Source organism: Pyxicephalus adspersus, chromosome 2, assembly GCF_032062135.1.
Source record: "Pyxicephalus adspersus chromosome 2, UCB_Pads_2.0, whole genome shotgun sequence".
Classification (NCBI taxonomy): Eukaryota; Metazoa; Chordata; class Amphibia; order Anura; family Pyxicephalidae; genus Pyxicephalus; species Pyxicephalus adspersus.
In genome coordinates this window covers 135676840-135695579 of record NC_092859.1, presented here as the reverse complement: position 1 = coordinate 135695579, position 18740 = coordinate 135676840, and the positions used below count along the sequence as shown (strand labels likewise).

At 37.3% G+C, this 18740-nt stretch overlaps 1 protein-coding gene across 2 annotated transcripts in view; it reads left to right on the top strand.

Moving 5' to 3' along the window:
- The window catches only part of FAH (fumarylacetoacetate hydrolase), a 19468-nt gene extending 5045 nt beyond the window's left edge, over positions 1 to 14423 (top strand). Inside the window, exons 3-14 of one of the 2 annotated variants that reach the window (XM_072402506.1) lie at positions 1436 to 1559; positions 2617 to 2666; positions 3286 to 3376; positions 3568 to 3665; positions 3776 to 3828; positions 4192 to 4291; positions 6429 to 6559; positions 7772 to 7847; positions 9719 to 9765; positions 9850 to 9951; positions 11591 to 11708; positions 14210 to 14423. In XM_072402506.1, the coding sequence (XP_072258607.1) occupies positions 1436 to 1559; positions 2617 to 2666; positions 3286 to 3376; positions 3568 to 3665; positions 3776 to 3828; positions 4192 to 4291; positions 6429 to 6559; positions 7772 to 7847; positions 9719 to 9765; positions 9850 to 9951; positions 11591 to 11708; positions 14210 to 14280 (1061 nt within the window). In that variant the 3' untranslated portion in view covers positions 14281 to 14423. Of the gene's footprint in view, positions 1 to 1413; positions 1560 to 2616; positions 2667 to 3285; positions 3377 to 3567; positions 3666 to 3775; positions 3829 to 4191; positions 4292 to 6428; positions 6560 to 7771; positions 7848 to 9718; positions 9766 to 9849; positions 9952 to 11590; positions 11709 to 14209 lie in introns of those variants that run through there. The other variant, XM_072402505.1, reaches the window with a different exon arrangement.
- Positions 14424 to 18740: the final 4317 nt, after the last annotated feature.

The window sequence follows — 18740 nt, the reverse complement described above, 5'->3', positions numbered from 1 at the left end:
TCATTAATAAATACAGCACGTGATAAAACTGTGCCTGAGCTAAGGCAAGCCTAGCTGCATATATGAAAATCCGCATGATGAAGACTTGTATGACCTCTGGGTAAAATTTACAAGTGCTCTGGGTAAAGGGCACTTCTCCGCTGCCCACTAATATAAGGGGCATCTCTCCACTGGTTAGACCAAAGGAGGGACATGTATTTCACCAATGAACACCAATATAAGGGGCACTTCTCTACTGACCACCAATAAAAGGGGTACTTCTCCATTAACCACTAAAGTAAGGGACATGTCTTTGCCTAATGCAATATAAGGGGCAGTTCTCCACTGACCACCAAAGTAGGGAACATGTCTCTGTTTAACACCATTATAAGAGGCACTTCTCTACTGACCACCAATATACTTCTCCATTAAACACCAATATAAGGACCAAAGTAGGGAACATGTCTCTGTTTAACACCATTATAAGAGGCACTTCTCTACTGACCACCAATATACTTCTCCATTAAACACCAATATAAGGGGCAGTTCTCCAATGACTACTAAAGTAAGGAACATCTCTTTGCCTAATGCACTATAAGGAGCACTTCTCCACTGACCACCAAAGTAAGGAACAGGTCTCTGCTTAACACCATTATAAGGGACACTTCTCTACTGACCACCAATATAAGGGGTACTTCTCCATTAAACACTATTATAAGGGGCACTTCTCCATTAAACACCTATATAAGGGGCAGTTCTCCAATGACCACCAAAGTAAGGGGCATGTCTTTGCTTAATACAATAAAAGGGGCACTTCTCCACTGACCACAGATATAAAGGGAACTTCTCCATTGACCACCAATATAAAGGGAACTTCTCCACTGACCACCAATATAAAGAGAACTTCTCCACTGACCACCAAAGTAAGGAACGTGTCCCTGATTAACACCAATAAAAGGGGCACTTCTGCACTGAACTCCAATGTAAGATAACACTGTACCCCTGGCCACCATAACAGGGGCACATCTCCAATGAACACCAATAAAGAGGGCACTTCTCCACTGAGCACCAATTTAAAAGGACACTTCACCAATGGCCAAGTGGTGCTTTAGTACTAACCAACAATATAGGAAGCACACTTTCCTTAAACACAAATATCAAAGTATGTATGTAAAAGTGTGTATAGAACAACAGAGAACACCAATAAATATGTATTAATAGGTGAGCAGTATAGACAATGTGCCAGCTATGTTAAGGATAGTCCTGCAATAAAGCTTTGCTATGAGGCCCAGTGATTTGTAGTTACACGCCTACCTACAGTACTTCGTTTGAGACTGGAGAGTTTTACTGTCAGAAAAAAGTCTGCCAGGATCTGTGGATTGGCATTTTGCAATTGTTTGTTTTTGTGGGACTAATAACACATCTTTTGTTAATACATCCTACATTTCTTATTCATAGCCAACCCTAAATCGTTTTATGGCCCTGGGGCACGACGCATGGAAGGAAGCCCGTCAGGTTCTTCAAAAGCTGCTGGCAGCATCCGAACCCACACTGAGGGACAACAAGGAGCTGCGTGCCAGGTGAGCGGGCTTAGCGCTGTTTACATTGAGGCCTTGTATGCAGCATCTGTTTCTATGATGTACTGGCAGTCATAGAGGACCTTTGTTTACTTAGCGTTTGGGGTCAGTCACCTCAATTACTTTCCCTGACAGCTTTCTTGCAGTCATTGCCTGTCTCTTCACCATGAGACCCAGTGTGATCTGACTTATGATTAAATAAACCATCGTCTTTATTTAAGAATGATGTCAACTGAAGTTCAATCCAATTCCCGATCCAGCCTCAGATAGGTACACACCTGCAAAAATTGTTGTTAAAAAAAAAACAATTAACGACAGATCAAAGAATATGCATTATTTTGAACTATCGTATTGTGCACAATTCTGTACATGCTGTAACCATACGATCTTTCAAATATAATCCACCAATAATGTCCACACGCTAGATACGATGGTTTGACGATGCAAGAAGTGACGTGTACAAGAGAAAGTGTACTGCAGAACCATCCATGATCACTGAACGACTGTACACACAATAGATTGTGAACAATCATCACCCAATCAGATCCACCGGGGCGGTCGTTTGTTTCCAGCGACAATCCTTGTTCATTGGCATCGTTGTGCACTTTTTTTTGTTAACGATTATGGGCGAATGGTCATTCAGTTCCAACGATAATTGTTGCACGTGTATACGCAGCCATAGTCATATGTTGTTACCAGTCCAAGGTCAATTTTTGAGAGAAACTAGTTACCTATCTGCATATTTTTGGGATGCAGAAGGAAATTGGCATGCCCGGAGGAAACCCACATAAGCACGGGGAGAATGTACAAACTCTTTTCAGATAATGTCCTGGCCGAGATTCGAACCTGGGACCTAGAGCTGGGGCCAGGGGTCATTTTTGTATGTTTTATATAAATATTGTTCTATTTTTCTATGGTTAAGTCTCTAGTTAATATGTGTTACCCCGATCTGTATTTACACTTTGTGTACGTTGGACATCAAAATGTTTTGTTTTACATTACTCTACTTACATTCCATGTTTCATAATGTTTCTAACAGCAAACTATAACTTTATTATAGAGCTTTCGTGCCACAATCCAAGGCTAAACTTCATCTTCCAGCACATATCGGTATGTAATATTGACTTTCTTAAGCCTTTGCAAAGAACACATAATAAATATAAAATGGTGAAGACATAAAATCAACTTTAATTAATGTAAGGGCACATTTTCAAAGAAGCACATTTCAAAAATGAACTCTGCATCTTTATAAAGTACTGCATTGTGTTTTGTGCCAGCTTTGGGACCTTGAAATTTGTGCAACCTAATAGAACCCAAATGCCGCACATCTTTCATGCATTTTTAACTGCTTTGAAAAATAAGTGAATCTCGTGAAGTTGAATAAACCTCTACATTATATAAACAGTTCATACTTATATTAGAATTTGCTGTTTATACAGCCCCAAAAAATTGACCAATCACAATGTCACCTTAAGCATCCACTACCTGCAGGTAAGAGGTTATGGCAAATTTGGTCCATGATAAAGCCCAGCAAACTTTTTTTTGTTTTGTTTTTGTTTTTTTAATCCTTAATAGAAAATGCTTGGCTTCTGTTCACTGTGATGGAGAAATGTTCTACACAGTGTTACAGTACTTTCCTGCACTTACACCATTGTTTGGATGCTTCATGGTTATTTTCACAGCTGAAACTGAGCATCTGGAGTTATCACAACTATGTTTTGGTTTATAGGTGATTATACAGACTTCTATTCCTCAAGGGATCATGCTACAAATGTGGGGATTATGTTCAGAGGGAAAGAAAATGCTCTGATGCCAAACTGGTGAGTGCTGGTAACCTTTGTGCATGCTTGTTCTGTTGCATTGTATTTCATTTTATGTAGGATAAAGTGTGCACTATATTGTGTTGCCTAATTTATTCTGCAGAAATATTTTAAAATCAAAAACTTTAAACACCTTGACATTTTTTATTTTTTGCACATGATCATGCACATTTTAAAATTTTTCAACACAGGTTACACCTTCCCGTTGGCTATCATGGACGGGCTTCATCTGTTGTCATATCTGGAACTCCGATTCGCAGACCAAAAGGACAAATTAGGCCAAGTGATGGTAAATGATGGTTGATTAATCTTGATGTTGTATCTGTTTTCTTCTTTATACATTGCTGTGCTCAGCCTTTCTGTATTCATTCACTGATAGTAAATGTTTTCATCTTTCAGACAAACCACCCATATTCGAGGCCAGCAAACTCCTAGATATCGAGTTAGAAATGGTGAGAAATATTTGCAGCTTTTTTTTTTTTTAATTTCTGGGTGATTAAATTTTAGTATGAATCAAATAAACTCTTTAAAAGCAAATGATCATTTATACTCTCTGTAGTTCTTTAATAATTTGCTGCTGGCTAACATTAGTTTGGGCATCAGAGTCACCCAAAAGTAAAAAAAAAATCAGAGGCCAGCATGCTTTCATTTTTTGCTCAGAACTTTCTAATCGCAGGCTGGGATAGGGACAAAAGCTGGTTAGGTTACTACCTGCAGCAGAGAAAAAACAGACATAAATGTTCCTAAATTATCTATGCTTTAAAAATGCCACATACACCAAAATATTTTTATAAATGCCATTTTTATTTCGACAGGCTTTCTTTGTAGGTCTTGGAAACAACTTAGGGGAACCAATACCTATTCAGAGAGCTGATAAGCATATCTTTGGCATGGTACTGATGAACGATTGGAGTGGTAAGACTATCAGGCACTTTATTACCATACAGATATATTAAATGTATATTATTTTATGTATTAAATATAAAAATGAATTTCCTCAGAGGAGTATTTTGATAACGTAAGCCTTTCTACATAGTGATTGCATTGCTGAAACGGAACTGCTGCTGCTTTTAAGGACTGCTTTTAAGCTCTTTAGATGAAGTTACAATTGGTATTAGGCTGTGTACATACATCAAATTATTATGAGACAAACAGTTGTGCTGGTTTTGGGTGAAAATCTGTTGTGTACAGCGGTCCCTTGATGCTTATTGATACATCCTGGTGAATTAATCAACAACTGATGGAGAGCGACTACTGTGCATTTCAATAGAGGAGAGCACAGCGGGGTGCTACCTGCTCCTCCTCCCCCTCCCCTCTCAATAGAACAGAGCAGTGATGTATGTACATTGTTCACTCGTTCATCTGTCACTGGAATCAATCACAAAATATTGTATCCAACGACAATTATTCTATGTGTGGTGTGTACATAGCCTTAGCCCTAACCACTGTCATCTGTTACCTGGTAGTCTCAGCATTGTTCTATCTGCTTAATGCTCTATTACCAGCATATATCAACAAGTAATAATCTTCCCTGAACATACCTACAATAATTGTGTTTCCCAAGTAATTACATTACTTATTTTATCATGAAACTCCAGAAGTTTATTCAGAAACCCCAATCAGTAGTAACTTATGATCCAACACCTAGTACCTGATATACAGTAAATGGGATGGCTTTAATAAAGATGTAAAAGAAGAAGTTTCTATTATTAAGAAGGTCCTGGCCTATACTATACCCAATGTAGGCAAAGTAACAGGTATGCCTGATTGGAGGCACAATAAGTTCTCCGAACACTTCCTTCATCACTATCCATCACCAGACTTCCACAAAACTCCTGTAAAAACTTCAACTTTTAAAGAATAGAGAAGGTTAAACTACACACCATATGATAGTAGTCCTTATACACTATATTGTGGGAGGTAGTATTGGAGTAATGTGTCCCCCCATAATGAGAATTACTGGATATTTCTAAGAACTCTGGCACCAGTTCTAGGTGGTATCATGGGGAAGGGTCAGTCGGAGCACTATAATGCTAATTTGTTACTTAGCCTTGCATGTCAATGTGCTCCATAGTTAGACAAGAAGCCTGCTGTGAAATCACATTCATGGAAAAAGTTTAGCGAAGACTCAAAAAGTAATTTAGAACTTTAGGATTCTGGGAAGACAAGATAAATTATATTTAGCAAAAAAAATTGGAAATATTCAAAGCCAACCAAAGAAATCAGTTCAGAACTTCACTTCATTCCAACATTTATATGCTATATGCCCACGTTGAAATGTAAATGATCTGCCCTTTATAGAAGACAGGACATAAGAGACAACCAAAGGCAAACTTTCACTGAGCTGATTAATCATTTAAAGCTGACTGATTCTTAATATTGTTAATCCAGGAATGTCCTTTCCTTTGTGTGCTGAACTTCAAACAGATTTATAAAACACCAATGAATAAATCAGTGAAAAAAATGTTTCACTTAATTTGTTCATTTAGATGTTTAATTACTTTAGTGTTCACATTTGATCTTTTTGTACTATCAAGAATTGCCCTTCCAATATTACCTATTTATTGGTCATAATGGCTGCCATAAATCTGATGGGCAGCGGGCAGCATGGTGGCTCAGAGGTAGCACTCTGACCTATACAGCGCTAGGTCCAAGGTTCTAATCTCAGCCAGGACACAATCTGCATGGAGTTTGCAGGTTCTCCCTGTGTTTGAGTGAGTTTCCTCCAGTTACTCCAATTTCCTTCCACATTCCAAAGACATACAGTTAATTGGCTTCCCAAATTGACCTTAGATGGTATTAATGGCATTTGACTATGGTATGGACATTAGATTGTAAACCCGTTTGAGTACAGCTAGTGACATGACTTTGTAAAGCACTGCGTAATATGTCGGCGCTATATAAATACTGGATAATATTAATAATGGGCAAGAGCAGGATAAAAGCAAATTATAAGAATTGGGGCATTTTAGGTGCTTTATATCAAAACTAAAGATATTTGTTTTGTTATGTTACTTTGTTCATTATTAGTAACACTGTATTTTTCTTTTAGCTAGAGACATACAAAAGTGGGAATATGTTCCACTTGGACCATTTTTGGCCAAGAACTTTGCCACCACAATATCTCCATGGGTGGTGCCAATGGAGGCCCTGATGCCATTTGTACTTCCTAATCCAATCCAGGTAAATGAAATGTATATTCACAATTATATCTGTTTATTTCACTGTTTTTTATACTGAATAGTAACCACAGTTTTAAATGAAATTTAAACAAAAAAGACAATGAGCTTTCCTTATCTGGAATGTATTTCTAAGTTCTGCCACCATCCATTGACCAAAGAGACAAGAGGGTAGAGATGGATTTGTTGTTAAGTTAGAGAAGGTCCAATCCAATAATAAAATTAAAGAGGTGTAAGAAAAGCATTAATTTTAATAACTCTATTATTATTAATAATTAGTATTTATATAGCGCCAACATATTATGCAGCGTTGTACATTAAAGAGGGGTTGCAAATGACAGACAGATACAGACACAGACAGAGGATAACCATTTAAAGGTCTCTAAAAGCTTTTAATTTTATAAAGCACTGCAAGGCTGGAAAGGATACACTTACATCAATGAAGCTGAGTGATCCCGCAAACCTGGAATGGCTTTCTTCAAAGTCATTTGCTATTTGCTAGCCAATCTTTTGAATCCTGGACCAGATCCATTCCAGGTTTGCTGTGTCACCCAGCGTTACTAATGAAGTGTATCCTCGCCAGCCTTGGAGAGCTTTAATAAATCAGGCCTAATGTGTGCAGTTATATGAACATTTTCTATGAAGGATCATTTCAGAATCAAGGTTAAGGGGTTACAAATCACTATTGGACAGTAAATGACAACAATCAGAAGTCTGAATTATTTAAACTGTTAAAAAGAAAAGTGATTTGTTAATTGCACTGTTAAAATACATTTATCTATCATGGAAGCAGCTGTGTCACAATGTATCTACAAGTGTGTAGATAGAGTGTAAAAAAATGTTCTTAGCAATATTGGAATACAGTATTTCACCCACCATCACTAAAAATATACAGCTCTACAGAAAAACTTCTATTGTAATAGATTATAAAAAAAATGAACTTTTATGGTATTTACCTGTAACAAAATGATTATTTGTTGTATTAACTGCCATCTGTATCTTGCACCATATTGCATTAGATATTGCTACAATTTAACAGTTTTTTCTCTTAAATACAACAAAATCTTACCTTGTAATATTATTTTATTTATTATATGATATACCTTTAGGCATAGTTGTATGGCTGAGAATTTCTGTTTTGTGACAGAAGACATTTGTCATGCAAAGAATGTTCTCCATCCATTCCTCACCTCTCATTGATTGTTTTCCCATGCAGGATCCCGTGCCTTTGCCATACCTCCAGGATAAGAGTGATTACACATTCAATATTAACTTGTCTGTCTGCCTTCAAGGTAAATTACATTGACTAATGATTGTGTATTATTGATCATTGTGGAGGTTGAAAGTAAGAATTTAATGGATCAAGCTGAGTTATCTGCATGTATATTGCAACATTTATTGCTGTACAGAAAAATTCTCTTTGCAGCTTTAATACATTTTACTTTTTCTGTTCTATGTTATCTTGTAGCCTGTGGCGACTGATCATTAAAATTAGAAAACCAGAGGGAAATTAATTGGAGGAATGGTTTCTGAACAGCAGCCATGAAGCTATAGGTTACATTGCATGCACCAGATGACAGGCATTGTGTAGGTTGTGAGATGCAGTACTTTGTGGTGCTGCCTACTAATGAATTGAGAATTCATTCCTTCGGGGCCCATTTATAAAACAGGGAATCTCACATTAGCTGAAACATTCCCTGGTGGAGAATCTTCAAGGTCTCTGAGTTTCAATGGCAGTAAATGATTCCCCACCAGCGAAGGTTTTACTGAATGTCAAATTCAATGCTTTATAAAGAGACCCCATCAACTTTAGTTGGAGTTTTTATTCTCAAAATTTTATTATCAGTACGAATTTGTGGAGACCCTGATGGAGAAGATACCTACTGGTGTGGTTATACCAGGATAAGATGTGTGGATGAGCAATAAATAGGAAGAGCCAATGGGAAATCTGCAATCATTTGTATAGTGCGTGTCGGCAATTATTTTAAAGACATATAGATGATACAGAATTGAAATTTTAGCTTTTCCAGAGTCTAGGAGGTATTAAGTTGTTTTATTAGTAGTTTATTTTATTTATTTTAGGGGTCTCTTTATTGAATCGGATTTTCACTGAAACAATTCCTGATAGACAATCGTATACTGCTATTGGAACACATAGATTCCCGACAAGAAATGTTTCTGTTATTGTCAGATTTACTGCTTTAAAAAAAGTGTTCCTGCTAATTGTGTGTTTCCTTTTCAGTATTTCTTTTGTGTTAGTTATTGTGAAAAAAGTAAAATAACTAGGGCAATTTAACTCCTTCTTCTTGGCACAATACAATAATAGTTAAAATAAGCTTCCATAACTCTCAGGTCTATATAAAGCCCATTGCTATTAAAATCAGAAAAAGACACAGTAACTTAGCTTCCCTAATTAAATTTAATGGATTTTGCCATAATGGTGAAACGTAGCTTTAATCTCATGATTTTCACTTCTTTCTTTACTAGAGAATGAAAACCTACAAATCTACTTACCTTATATACTTACATATAAACCAATGTGATTATAAACAGAGGTACCTACATTTACCTTAAAGTAATGGGAAGCTACGTAGTCAGTTCAGTTTATCTTTTTTATCCTCCTTTTACAGGTTCATTTTTTTATTTTAAGTTGTTTATGATGGGTACTTGCTCTTAAATAATCTTGCTGACCACCAGTAGATGGTGCTGTTTCCTCATGTAAAGTGTTAAAAACCCAGCTCAGCTGACAAGTTTGTTATTTTCTTTACACGAAGGCAGCGCCCTTTAGTGGCTGGAATAATACCCAAGATTCTTTTGCTTATATAAAGTATGCCAATTTTGCTCACAAATGTTAGTTATATTTGTGTTAGGATGTCTCTGTATTTTTATCTCCTTTTTCTTTACTTTTATTTTTTGTTTGCTGTAGCAGAATTAAATGACCATATTGCTGTAAACAACTTATAATATTAGTATTTGGATGATCTAACAAGTTAAGTCTTACTTACCATGTTGTCTTGGTTTGTGTTTGGACTCTACATGAAAAAACAATACTTCTGTTATGGGTGGCTGAATCACTCCCCAGATATCCTATTATATCATATAAAACTATAGTACTTTATATACCTTGTATAAAATCATCTGTTAATATCATTATTCTGTACAGGAGATGGCATGAAGGATCCAGCCACCATATGCAGATCAAATTTCAAGGTAAGTCCTTTATAGGCGTGCCTTCATTGTTTCTTTTTCTTGTGTCTTTCCTCCAATGACAAATTTATTGTCTTTGTCTTGCAGTACATGTATTGGACTATGAAGCAGCAGCTGGCTCATCACACAGTAACTGGCTGTAATGTTCGTCCTGGTGACCTATTGGCATCAGGAACCATAAGTGGACCGGTAACTCGGAATCCTATTATCTGAATCTAATGATTAATATTTAATGTACAGCGCTGCGTAATGTGTTGGTGCTATATAAATCCTGTTTATTATTATTATTATTATTAATAATAATAATAATAATAATAATAATAATAGACAATGGAAAGCTACTGAAACTGCAGTCTTTTCCTGAATATTGCTATGGTTAGGTCTGAACATGATATCCATACAATAGTAATAGTTTTTAAACAGGACCTGACATAAGGTCCATTTTTTTTACGTATTTATCACTTCTCTTAGAGATCACAGTCAAAGCCTTTATATGGGGTTTTCTACGGAAGTATGGAGCATCTTCTTCCTAGACTACTGGCTCAAATATGATGCAGTCATATAAATCATGGAACCTGTGCAATGTCTGGATATGCCTACATATGTCTAAGACAGACAGAAAAACTGCAGTTAGCTCACTGGGGGACAGAAGGCGAATGTTCATTCTCTTGCCTGCAAAACATTGATAACCTTATCCTAGCCTAAGCAAAGTCACTGCACCCAAGCAGAAATATTGATTTATTTAAATATATATAATATATATAGTGGAGATTTATTGAGTATGCAGTTGCCGTGTTTGGTAAGAAGTCAGGAATTGAATGACTTGCATACAGGTAGTCCCCGGGTTACATAGGAGATAGGGACTGTAGGTCTGTTATTAAGTTAAATTTGTATGTAAGTTGGAACAGGTACATTATTTTAATAAATGCAATTAGGATAGATGTTAGTCTCAAAATATTATTAGGCAGCGTGTTGTCAGTTACTGTATAAAATCCTGAGTGAGTTAATCACAAACAAAGCAGAAAAAAAACCCATTAACTTCTGGAGTAAGCTGTGCTTTGATATGCATAAAGAAACAACTGCAGAGTTTTTTGGTCATTAAAGAGTTACAAGAGGCTGCAGAAAGAGCTCAGTCCTTAAGATCACCAACAACCTCAGTTGTGTTTAGCAAAAGATTTTTTCTGCAAGTCATGCAAACTGCCCCCCCCCTTCAGCCTCCGTCCTGCACACTAGTAAGCAGGGAAGCCCTATTCGTATCTAGGAGTTGTCCATATGGCAGATCCTTAACGCTGGACTACCTGTAGTTACCTAAAAGTCCACTCTAATACCATGCAGTCAAACCATCTGGCCACTCAATTGATGTCAATGGCTCTATATAAACATTAATATATTTAATAACAACATATAAAAGAGTAATTACAGTCATGCAATAACAATACTGAACTATAGTGTTTCCCTTTCTAGAAATATGTTAACAGATTATAATTTTTTTGGCTATCTGTTATATTCACTGATCACCATTCCCAATACGTCAATTCTAGAAGAAGACATTCCTCAGCTATGGATAAAGCTGCAAAACATACTGAATCTGACTTTTCATAGATTTATAATCCTATCTGCTGTCCTGAATGTGGTATCATTAGGTGTTATATATTATTGCACTTTGTTATAGAAACAAACTGAAAACTGTTGGTACATGATCATGCTGTAAAGGTGTTTGCTATGTCATATATAGTTTGGGGTTCAACATTTTCAGAGACAAACAAGCTAACTGACCAATATAATATATGACTGTACTTCTTGTCTGAGAGTATTATTTGTGTGATAGGATCCTTCAAGCTTTGGCTCAATGCTGGAACTGTCATGGAGAGGATCTAAGCCAATTGATCTTGGAAATGGACAGACTCGGACATTCCTGAAGGATGGAGATACTGTTACTTTATCAGGTACTGTATTGTACAATGTACATTTGTAAGTGTGGCATTGGTACCCATCAGTGCCATCAGGAGTTCTTTGATCCTTAAGCAGCGATATAGGAAGGAGACTAACAATGGTGCTGGGCAATCTAGGCAAATAGTTCGATAAATTACAAGTAATTACTTCATTTGGCTCATATCACCATGTGATATGTAATTTCATGTAATTTGGAAATGAAGTTTAATACAAATCTTGCACATCTTAGTATCTGATGTAGAAAATCCTAAAAGTGGCCACTCATGTACTGATATAATTGTTAAAAGACTCTGATAGATCAAAATTTTTATCACATGTTTGTGTTGCATCATTTAATCAATAATTGATCTATTGTTTTCAATCTTCATACCTACTCATCACAAATTTATACGCATGATGACTAAGCTAGAAACGGAAATTGCAGCTAAACACTTCCATTCAGATTGCTATACTTAAAAGCTGATAAAAAAAAAGTAACTATTTAATGCAGTCATGTATTCATCCACTCACTATGGTCACAATACAATTTTTTTAAGTAAAATACCTCTTGCTGTGGGATCATGATTTAACCTTGCAGCAGAGAATTAGAAATGTGCAGCATTGTGTGTTACTAGCTCTCAGACATGCTGTCAATCAGAAAATTTGGGCATAGCATTATTGCCAAAGTGTACTGACGCATACCATACAGCTGGTATGTTTGTCTTCATAAAAACAAAATTCTGGCTGAGAGAGAAAGAATCAGCATTTTCAGCCAATAAGCTTAATTTAATACAGAGAACATGTTTACTGCTTTTAATTCCAGCAATATATGTTGCACATTGCTGGCAGCACAGACATGTAAAAACAATTTTGACATCTAAAGTAGGTGGTAGTTAGCTTACCTTTTAACACTGAGCTTCTGACTTGTAAAAGTGGTCCAAATGGCTTTAAAACTACCAGATCATTTCTACACACACTGTTTTTGCAGGTTCAGGTTCTAGTGATGTCATAAAACTTAACTACTCCTTCCTAGAAGGGCTTGCTCTAGACTTCTTGCTGCATCAAGCAAACATTGAAAAGACACCCCCACCCTCTTCCAGGGGGAAACAAAGTACCAAATGTGCAGACCCCCAGTGACAGACCTCAGTAAAGATACCCAGTAAAGACCCCCGTGCATATCATAGTACAAACTCCCAGACAGACCTCAATACAGACCCCCTGTGATAGAACTCAGTACAAAACCCCCAGTGCCAGACCCCTAGTGCTGACCCCTCAGTATAGATCCCCCAGTACAGACCCTTGATCATCGCCTCATCACTTTACATACTCTGTAAGGTATTTTGTGGATTGAAAAATTTGGAATCTATTTGCTTAACACAACATTATCCTATATAGTTCAAGAAACCTTTGCACTGTATTGTTATACATAAAAATGCAAATGACATAATTTAATTTTATAAGTTCTCTGCTTTCAGCAATTTATACCTGTAGCAGAAAAAAATGAGCTGTCAATGTATATTTAGTACTTATCCTGGAGTTCAGCTTTAAAGTTGATAAATGCCTCTCTGTGCTCTGCCAATTGATTTGCCAAATATTCTGCCCTTGTTGCTAATTGATATTAAAGACTTTGGTAAAACTTTATAGAATTACAGGAAATGTCCCTTCTGCATTAAAACATACTCACCTGTCTCAGTGCTATTGTCTTTTATAAAAACGCTGACCTGAGCATGTGCAGCTCATCACACACTGCCAGGATCTGCTGAATATTCTTGCACCCATCAGGGCTGCTGGGACTAAATTAATTCAGTTATGAGTTATGCTATCCTGGCCTGGCCAACCCTGAAAAGGAGAAGAAAAATGTATTTAAAATATTGTGATCAGGCAGGTAAGATTTTTTTTTATTGTAGAAGGGACATCACCTGTCTCTACTGCAATAAAGGACTAGCCTAATCATAATTTTTAAAGTAAGGGTTTAGATCTGCTTAAAGGACAGTATGTAACAGGGACACAAACAGTTTCTAATGTTTCCCTAGTCTTTTAAAATCATTTTTATTTTTGTTTGTGTTGCTGTTGAGTTCCCACCATTACCTCTTAAAAAAGTTTGTAAAATTTTGTTGGGTTGATGGGAAATTAAAAGAAATCTCTTTAACTGTTTCCCGGAAAGTAGTAAAAACTTAATAGATGATTAAATCTTTCCCCACTATTGTCAAAGCCAGAAACATGTTTCTGACTTCATGTTGACAATATTAAAAAGTAATATGCTTTCAGTTAAAACAAAATGAAAATGATCTATCCAGATATAAGCCCCCTGTACAGCAATGCTTGAACAGGGAGGGGGGATATCACCAGGAGCCAGTTTCAACTTTTCACTGATTTTGCATCTATTTGGTTTTTAAAATGATAGCAGAGATAACTGAGACCATCCTCCATGCATCAAGCTGTTTCTCTGTTCCAATTACTGTATTTAATATAATCTTTTGACAACCTCAAATTAAAGCTTATTTTCTTCCTACAGGTTACTGCCAAGGTGATGGGTATCGAGTTGGATTTGGAACATGCTCAGGAACAATTCTTCCAGCTCTATAAATGTTACCTTTTGGAAGACTGCCATTTTTTATAAATTAAAATGTAGCAATATCATTGTGAACCTTTTATGCAAATACAAACCTTACCTGTTTTTTTCACACTGGCAGAAGCCCAACAAAAATGATTAAAGAAGAAAAAAAATACTTTGGCCTCTGTTTTCCTGTGGGTGTCAGTGATGTCATGATACAAACACTCTTGCTGCCTGATGCAAACATTGAGAAGATACTCTCACATTTTAGGGCTAAAAAACAGAGGCAGTTACAGACCCCAAACATAGACTAAATTAATAAATGGCCAGTGCAGATCCCCAGTGACTGACTACAGTACAGGTACCCGGTAAGGACCCCCACGCATATTGCAGTACATAACCCCAGGCAGACCACAATACAGACCCCCAGTGACAGACCTCACTAAAGACCCCCAGCGCAGACCACCAGTAAAGACTTCCCATGTCCAGACCCCCTAAGCACTGACCCCCAGTGACAGACATCTGGTACAGAAATCACTGCAGGACAGACCCCCAGTTTACTTACCTGTGTCCCTAGTAATGCTAGTGCTGCTGTGCTCTCCCTCTGACTTCTTCCTGATACCAGGATTTGCAGAATCTGTCAGGCAGGAAAACACATAAAGTTTATTGGTTTTGTATGTGTGTCATTTATATATACATATAAAATTTAAAGATCCTATGAAGTTGGGATTGTAAGTCATATTTTTTGTCAGTCATGCACACATGACTTCTAATACTAAATAACAGTATTTTTTTATCAAACTTTCTTTAACCTTAAATTACATCACTGCTCTCATAAAACATAAAAAGAGCTACATCTTTGTTAAAAATTCACACCAGTACTGTTCGGTAATGTGCACGTCACCACAACATTCAGTGATTACATGTACTGGTGCACTACAACCACACTACACACCGCCTTGGTATGAATTGGTCATCCAACTAATTTTACTGTATATATATATAAATTATATATAGTATATATACATATAGTACAGTAACATGTTTATGGGCTTTACAAGTAAATCAAAAAGTCAGTGGCCAAAGACTTCAATGAAAATTTGACCAAAACACCCCATCCCCCAAATTGCATTTATTTGGCATAAATTAGGTAAAATGTGAAAATCTCACCATTGCTATGACCAGCCCAGTAGCAATGATTAGAACTTGGGAAATCTTTGATTTGCTTTTTGCAGTCTGGAGATCTTTATTTGGGTCTTATGTTTTATGCAGCAATCATATTAATGACAAAGAAAGAACAAGGACGGCATTTATTGTAAATCTGGATGCTGCCCAGATACTTCTGCCAATACTTCTCATGGCTTGCTATTATCTTTATTGGATAATTATGGTTCCTGGATTTAGCTCAGTCCCATGCACTTACATTACACACGTTCCATCACTAGATGGTGGTCTATGGAAAACAGAATGACTGCTATCCAATCCTGAATTTTATTCATTAATGCAGACTGCAGCTTTTAAAGTGACTCCGTTGCTTTGTAAATGTTTCTTTTAATAAAAAAGGTCTCTTGAGAGAAAAAGTTTTGCTTACTAATATCAGTAATGGGCACTGACTCTGTTACTTTGCCGAAGTGCTATGACCTTTGGATGAATCCTCTCATCAGACACAATGGTGTTGGGTGCCTGCGTCATCTGCCACTATGGCTCTGTGTCAAGAGGCTTTGATGGGCAAATGCAGCCTGCACTTCTAAGATCATTCAAAATTCATTTATTGGTGTACTTGACCTGCTTTTGAATTCCAATAGACTTTTATAGGCAGAGAAACTGAACAAAAACACAGGCCCTTCATGATACAGTAGAGAAACAGCAGCCAGTTGGAGAAACTAAAGTGCACATCAGACCAGGCAAAGCCTGAAACTTTTGGAAGTGAATGGAATGGTAAATGGCTCATTTGAGCTGTAGGGATTTATCAAAGTGACAGTGACTGAGTCAGCACCCACCATAGCTGTAAGTATGAACAAGAAATATGAAATAGAAAATGACATTGTCTCTTCACAGAATATATAATAACACAGGATATAGAGCGCTCATATTACGCAGCGCGGCACAAGGTCCATAGTGATGTCACCAGCTGTCCCTCAAAGGAGCTCATCACAATCTAATACTTCAGACATATGTCTTTTTTAATACAGTCTAAGGTAGGCATGGGCAAACTACGGCCCAATGGGGATGTTTCTCTGGCCCTTTCAGTGTTCTGTGGCTCCAGAAGGACCCTGCTGGAGAGGGGGGAGGGACGCACCAGCCAGAGCCGCGGAAAATGTCCCCAAATCTGAGCCTGCAATTGGAGAGTGGGCGGCTGTATCACTGCACACAACCCACCCACTCTCAGATAACCCGCCCACTCTCAGGCTCAGATCTGCGATGTGAGAGTGGGCGGGGTTATGCCATCATGACACCATGTTCAGGGGCGTCATGATGGCATACCCCGCCCACTCTACCATCGACCCGGCCCCTCTGGCAATTTTTTTTTTTAGATTGTGGCCCCTGACTAAAAAAGTTTGCCCACCCCTGGTCTAAGGTCAATTTTGGGGGGTAGCCAATTAACCTAACTGCATGTTTTTGGGATAAGGGAGGAAACCAGAGTATCCGGAGGAAATCCACACACGGGGAGAACCTGCAAACTCCATGCAGAGAGTGTCCTGGCCAAGATTTCAACCTGGGACCTATCGCTGCAAAGACCAGAGCAGTTACTTCTGAGCCACTGTGCTGCTATGAAAATAAGAATGCAGTCACTAACTTGCTATGGAAGGTGAATTATTTGCTTTAAAAAAATTGCTGATAGGTAGGCTTTTTTTTATGACTTTAAAGTCTCTTCTGTCCAATTGCCTTCACTTTTTGCATTTCTTTTATTTCTGTGCATTGAGCTGCATGTGCACAATTCTCTGACAAAATGAATACTCCCCATGAGTTATGTCTAACTTGGCCCAATGAAGGTGACTGAAGACTCTGAGCATACGTTAAGGCAAACAAATGGGTAGGGCAATATAATGCTTAATTAATGCTAATACCAAGTTACACATACTTATCCATAATCTCAAAATAGTTTTTTTTTAAATATGTTGTTTTTATAATGCTTTATTGTGTTTGTGTGCACGTAATTTTGATAAATACAAATTGCAATATATAAACCGAACTTTTAAAAACTTTACATTAACCCAAAACATATTTTTTTTTATTTGAACAATGTATTAAATATTTATAGAAGGAATATACAAAAAACTCTTACTTTAAGTTTTCAGTCATCTTCATTGGCGGGAATGACACCAGGGACACAGCTGTGCATATTTGCACCATATGGCAAAACCAGGGGGTTCCGGCAGAATTTTTTATTCTGCTTTAAAGGATTGAGTCCCTCGGCCTGTAAAGGAGCAAGTATGCATGATGATGGAATGGGTTCAGACTTTTCAGAAATACCTTCCTGACTGCTTATTACAGGTCAACAACACCCTGAATAGTAAAGCTTAGGTCAGGATAGCAACCTGCTCCAGCTTCCAATACACTGAACCTGCAAAAAGGGAAAAGACCAAACCTGCTAACAGGTTTGGTCTTTTCCTCTTTGCAGGTTCAGTGTATTGGAAGAAGCCATTCCCTGATGTTCAGACCGGGAAATTGGTGTCACCTTCACAGAATCAGAGCAGTACGGCTTCCTTGACCTTTTGCATTAAAATGCAAGTTGGTAAAAGCTTCACGTCATTTGTCAGCACGAACAATAAACACCAAAAGAATACAGATTATTCAATTCATGCTGTAAAATGGAAAGGATTTATGTGGCATTTATAAAGAGAGATGAGTTGTGTTTTAAAGTCACCTAGGTATTAAGCTGATCAGTGAGTGTCATTACTAATACACTGAAGAACTTAAAGCGGAACTAAATCAACTGACTGAGCTGTTTTTCTAAAGAAAATTCACATTGGAAATCATAATTACTAAAAAATCATTTGGCTATGTTCAGACTGGTGCAGCCAAATAGTCACCACTCACAGGCCCCCATTATGAACCACTTACCTCCTTGGAATGGTCTTAAGTGTTTTTTGTGGGCATTCCAGTGTGGTTGTGGCAGTTTTCAAGCACGTTGTGAAAATGTTAAAAGGAAGCGATGGAAGCACTAGACTATCCTGAGACTGCACTGCATGCAACATCTTAATAAACTCATTGCAGGCAAACACCTGTAAACAAAAAAAGAACTCTAGCTGCTTCCATTTTCAGGGCTTATGGAAGTTTGACGACTGGTTAACAGTAGTGACCTGGGGTGGTACTTCTTGAAAAAAGGACTTAACATAGTCTTAATCAAAGATAGCAATGTTGTTTTCTGCAGTACATTCATATAATTTTGCACTCAAGCCTTGTCCCAGATGACAAATACCAGAGGTTTAAGTAGTGTAGTGTTGTTCCAAACTGGCTCAGTTCAGACGATTACCTTGTCAACCATGAT